Here is a 5,526-nt window from a genome sequence, read left to right as displayed (position 1 = left end):
CATTTCTAAATTTAGTAATAGCATGAATTGTATTTAGTAATTAATTCTTTTTCTATTTGATTTTTGGTATTGTCGTAAGAAAGGGGTATTTTTGTTAATTTTTAAAGTTGCGTTAAGGGGTAAGAACGAGGAAATAAATCCTGATGGGTTTGCATTATAAAGAAGGAAAAATTTGGACATTTCTCCCAGGAAAAGCTTAGGTGGCGGGGTTAATTTAGAGAATATTGGGGGGCATAAATAATTTCAGAAAAATGTTTTGTTTAAAAAAAAAGAAAACTGGGCAGTTCGCCCAAAGGAAGATGAAGACGTGAGCTGAGGGGGAGAGTAAAAACAGAGCAGGAAAAAAAAAAAAAAAAAGAAGAAGAAGAACAGGGAAAGAAGAAAAAGGAGAAGAGAGGGGAATGGGTGCGGCTGAAAATGGCAGAGTGAGAGAGAAGAAGAGAGGAGAGAAAGGGAGAGGATATATTAGTTTTTGAATTTTGAGTCTGTGAACAGTGCATAATCAAATCGTGATCTGCAGCTCGTTTGCCGTCCGATCGTTCTGTTATTTGGATATGTTGTTCATGAGACACAGCTCTACATTCTGAACGGTGAAGATCGAAATCCAAGCACTGTAATAGGCAGTCAATTATAGGATTAGAAGAGTGAGTGGCAAAAATCAAACCCTTTTCTCCATATTTCAAGCGTGCATGTGTGATTTGTTGAGTTTTGTTTCTAAGATATGAAAGATTTTACATGCATGGAGATACATTGCATCCAAATGCTTAAATTCATGTCTGCATGTGTAAGTTGTGTTTTCCATTTTATTGTTTGATGTAAGTTCTGAGTTAATTGCAAAGTTTACTAAATATTGCTTTTTCCATGCTTCGTTGAGCCTTATGGAGAATTGTTTGATTGTGGTTGAGTGCTGTAATTTTTGGTTTCATGGGTGGAGATAGTTTGAGTTGTTGAAGGAAGTTTAGTTTGAGGGAACAACTTGAAATGTCCGAAATTCCTTTTTACTTTGAAAGTACCCGTGCAACCTATACTCTTAAGTTTTCATGTATTCTGCTTATATGATGGGTTTAAGTGCATGCCAGTTAACAAAAGAAAGAATAGGTGTTCTCTGAAAAACCACATGTCAATTTGGGTGGATAATGGTTAGCACTTGTGTTATATTATATAGAATTAATGTGTTGTTGAAATTGGAAACTTACAGATCTGATTAATTGGATGGTGTGTTGAGTTATGCATGTGAGGTTTTATATATATACAGGATGTGGTGCAAAAATCTTCTCGGTAAAAAGGGGAAATGGGGCGCTTTTCGTCAGTTTTGAAAGTATATTTTAAAAACTTGCATTTTACCCCCTATTTTCCATGAAATCTCATATGTTGGCATGATTTATCCTTATATGAAATATTATTATTATTATTATTATTATTATTATTGTTGTTGTTGTTGTTGTTGTTGTTGTTGTTGTTATTATTATTTTTACTCTTGGGTTTAATTATAATTATAATGTGTTATATGAGTTTTGACTTTTAAAAGTTTATGTTTGCTTATGATTTGTATCGGACATATGCTAAAATCATGTGATGTTGAATTAATTTTCAATCTGGGTTAAACCGTTAGTTTCTGAAACATATTTAGAAAATTACAGTTTCACCCCTATATGTGATTTTTTAATATTATGTCATCTATGTATGATTTATAAGCACATACGTAATATGCTCTTGACTTACACGTTACTTGAGATTATGTATGAGTATGTTGTGGTGCTAAAACCACCCTATGAAGTACCCATCCCCTAGAGATACAAATTTTTGGCTCTGCCTGAGCGATGCAGATTCCGTTGGGTATGACAGTTTCAGATTTTAGCTCTGCGCATGCGTATGACAGTTATCAGTGCTCTGCCTAGGCATTGAGTGGTCCGCCAGGTGTGACAGTTTTGAGGCTCTGCCTGCGCGATGATAGACCTTGCTGGGTATGACAGGTACGTCCCTTGCTCTGCCTGTGTGCGGGACGCCTACCAAGTATGACAGATTTTCCCCAAGGTACTAGTTGTGGTGAGAGTTTTCTAATACTAAAAGTTAAGGTTTTATTCAGGATCCAATTCAAAAAAAAAAAGAAATAAGTCAAGAGTATAGTTTACTGAGTGTAGGATGGTTAGAAGTAAATCATATATTGCATACGTGATTGGGGCGGTTGTTCTATTGCATATTCATAGAATTATATTGTCGTCAGGATTTGCTTGAGAATTGTTGTATGTTATCATTATTTCTTTTTTTTAAGAACTTTTATAAATCTCCCCTTTCCCCCACTCATTGAGTATTTCAACTCACCCCTTTTTAAATGTTTTCCCCCCTCACCAGGACCTTTCGGAGATCATGCAGAGCAGTGAGCCTCCGCTTAGGGTTGTGCCACGCTTCAACATCTTTTTATGTGGGTTTTATATTTATGTCGTATTGTATTTTGGACTTTCGTTTCAAGAACTCATGTTTCCCATCAGGTATTTCCTTTTGTTTCATGTTTTGGAAGGTGTAGTATAAGTGGAAAATCTAATACCACAAGTTTTCCTAACTCTTTTCTTTTGTAAAACGAAAGATGATACATGTCTTTTTGAGATGTTGGAAATGGAAATACTATGATGTTATTCAGGAAAAGTAGGTCTTTTAACAGGTTTCACATTTTTTCTATATGACAAGTCTCAGGTATCCGAGTCTTATGGGAGTGCCCGGATCCTACGGGATGAGGAAATTTGGGACAGGTGGTGTCACAAATGATCATAAAAGTTGTCAAACTTATCACACAAGCAATGTATTCTATCTGAATCGAAATTCATATTATGGAGGAAATGCTGCCAATCGATTGGATTACATGTATAATTTACAGGCAACTTGTGTATTTCCACTACCAAACACAGCTTAAATCGTGAAAAGGTTAGTTTCGTTTTGCAAACAAGTTTGCTTCTCCCTTAAATTCATCACATCACATCACCTTGGAATTTTTTTATGCAAATGGGAAGGACGGTAAAACCCTGAATGAAGTCAAAAAATTTCCAGAAGCTATAAACAGTGGTCACCTGTATGCGGTAGGTGGAAGGAGGAGAATATCCTATGATGATGTGCAACAGCTGAAACTCCTTCCCCCAGACTCTGGCTCCTGACCAGGGACAACAATCTTGGTACCCGTGAGAAGCGATGCACTGCCACCAGATTCAGATTCATCATTGGCGACAAGAGACTTTTTGGTAACAACTCGATAAATCTCTGTCAAGACCGTGACAAAAGCTGTTTCAACATTAGTTGACTCAAGAGCTGATGTCTCCATAAAGAACAGGTTTCCCATTTCAGCAAACTCTTTCGCATCCTCAGTAGGTACAGCTCGAAGGGTCCCCAGATCAGACTTGTTGCCTACAAGCATGATCAAAATATTTTTATCTGCATGTCCTCGCAATTCCTCCAACCATTTGGCTACATGATCAAACGACTGACACTTAGATATGTCATAGACCAGCATTGTCCCCGCTGCACCTCTGTAGTATGCACTTGTAACAGCATGATACTTGAGACCACCATTAACAGTATACACAGAACAACAAAAATATAAACATATTAGTTTCTAGTGTTAGATCTTTATCCTAAGAAAGCTGTGGAAGCTGTTACACCAGATTTACCTTCAGGATCTCTTCCGGTTACCTAGCTGACCACGATGTGTTCTGTTAGCTCATTTGGATTTTCTGTTATGCAGTTAGTTAGTGATTCAAATATTTAAAATTGATTTACTTATCCATGCTGATATTTCTGTTGTAATTCAAAATCTTGTAATCCTCTATTATATATGAATATACATGAGAGCTGGTATCTCAAGGAACCAGATCTTACTTTCTTTCAATTTTGACTTGGTATTAGAGCAATTCTTTGCTCATGCAACTCGGTCCCATATGGCCTCATCAATATCTTCCGTTGCTTCCTCATTTGTTATCCCAAATATCAAATCTTTGGTTTCTGTCAAATTAGATGGAACCAATTACTTGAATTGGACAACCCAATTCATTCCTGTGCTTAGAAGCCATGACTTACTAAGCATTGTTGATGGTTCAGAGGAATGTCCTCCTCAATATCTTGGTGATTCCACTGAGAAATCTACTTCTGATATCAATCCACAATATTTGGTTTGGCAGAAGAAAGATCAATTCATTTTAGCATGGTTAAACTCTCACTGAGAAAATTCTTTCTACAATTTACGGTCTTACCACATCCAATATGGTCTGGAACATGTTGGCCAGCAGATTTGCTCCTCAATCTCGATCTCGTATCTCCTACCTCAAAAGACAACTTCAAACCTTACAACAGGGGAACAAAACCTGCTCTGACTACCTGTTTCTAGCAAAAAGTTGGTCTGATCAACTCACTGCAGGAGGTAAATCTGTGGATGAGGAAGACTTAATCTCTTATGTTGTTGGAGGTCTCAACCCCATCTACAATCCTTTTATCACATCATTCAATTTTGCCACCCGAGACAAATCCATCTCTTTTGATGATTTCCAATATGAATTGCTCAATTATAAGCAACTCCTTGATTCTCAAAACAAGTCCCTTCCCAGTGATGGCACTCAATTTGCCTTCTTCACCAACAAACCAAAATTTCACCATGGCAAGAAACCCAAATATCCCACTCAGCAAGTCAAACCTCCCTCTTCTCCTAAGCCTAATCCCACTACCACACCTGCCAATCCTTCCTCAAAACCACAACCCTCTGGCAGCCTTTTTTCCACTAAATTCCCACCATGTCAAATCTGTGGTAAGCCTAACCATCAGGCGCTTGATTGCTACCATAGAATGGATTTCACCTACCAAGGTCGACACCCACCAGCACAATTAGCAGCTATGGCAGCCCATACACATGTCACACAAGAGGATGAACAACCTTGGTACCTTGACAGTGGTGCGAACAACCACATCACCTCTGAGTTGGAGAATCTGACACTGCAACAGCAGCCATATCAAGGGAATGACAAGGTCATAGTAGGCAATGGAGGAGGTTTGCTCATCACCAACATTGGTTCTTCTATGCTTCTTAATTCCAAACACAAATTTCTTTTACATAATATCTTACATTGCCCAAAAGCATTATCCAATCTTTTGTCCATACAAAAATTATGTCATGATAATAACTATTACTTTGTGCTTACTTCTTCTCACTTCTTTGTGAAGGATCTACAGACCAAACAAATTCTTCTTCAAGGACAGAGTGAAGCTAGCTTGTACCCTCTATACCTCAAGCAGATGAAACTCAATAAATCAATACCAAAAGCTGCTCATATTTCTTCCTTTACTGCTGTCCAAGGGGTCAGAGCTCCAATCCATATCTGGCATTCCAAACTTGATCATGCTTCTGAACCTATTGTTTCTAGAGTTGTTAGAGAGGCTATGCTTCCTATTTCTGGTCCTGTAAAACACAATAAAGCGTGTGAGTCCTGTCACGGTGCTGAGAGTCACAAACTTCCCTTCTCTGAGTCCAATAACAGATATGTCCATCCCCTT

At 37.8% G+C, this 5,526-nt stretch overlaps 1 protein-coding gene across 1 annotated transcript; it reads right to left on the bottom strand.

Moving 5' to 3' along the window:
- Window positions 1–3,067: 3,067 nt before the first annotated feature.
- On the bottom strand, window positions 3,068–4,055 carry LOC116113901 (ras-related protein RGP1-like). The gene is made up of 2 exons (XM_031400061.1): window positions 4,014–4,055; window positions 3,068–3,601 (listed from the first exon to the last, which is right to left on the bottom strand). The coding sequence occupies exons 1-2, from the start codon at window positions 4,053–4,055 to the stop codon at window positions 3,095–3,097; spliced, it is 549 nt and encodes a 182-aa protein (XP_031255921.1). The 3' UTR covers window positions 3,068–3,094.
- Window positions 4,056–5,526: the final 1,471 nt, after the last annotated feature.

This window comes from Pistacia vera, unplaced genomic scaffold (assembly GCF_008641045.1).
Source record: "Pistacia vera cultivar Batoury unplaced genomic scaffold, PisVer_v2 Contig692, whole genome shotgun sequence".
Lineage (NCBI taxonomy): Eukaryota > Viridiplantae > Streptophyta > Magnoliopsida > Sapindales > Anacardiaceae > Pistacia > Pistacia vera.
The sequence above is the reverse complement of the archived record's forward strand: the minus strand, read 5'-3'. Positions and strand labels throughout refer to the sequence as shown.

Bases quoted from the DNA above. Each gene is read 5' to 3' on its own strand.
- LOC116113901 (XM_031400061.1), bottom strand. From the start codon at position 4,055: ATGGCTTCTAAGCACAGGAATGAATTGGGTTGTCCAATTCAA. The intron at 3,602-4,013 runs GTAATTGGTTCC...ATCTAACACTAG, and splicing joins AATTGGGTTGTCCAATTCAA to AAACTAATATGTTTATATTT.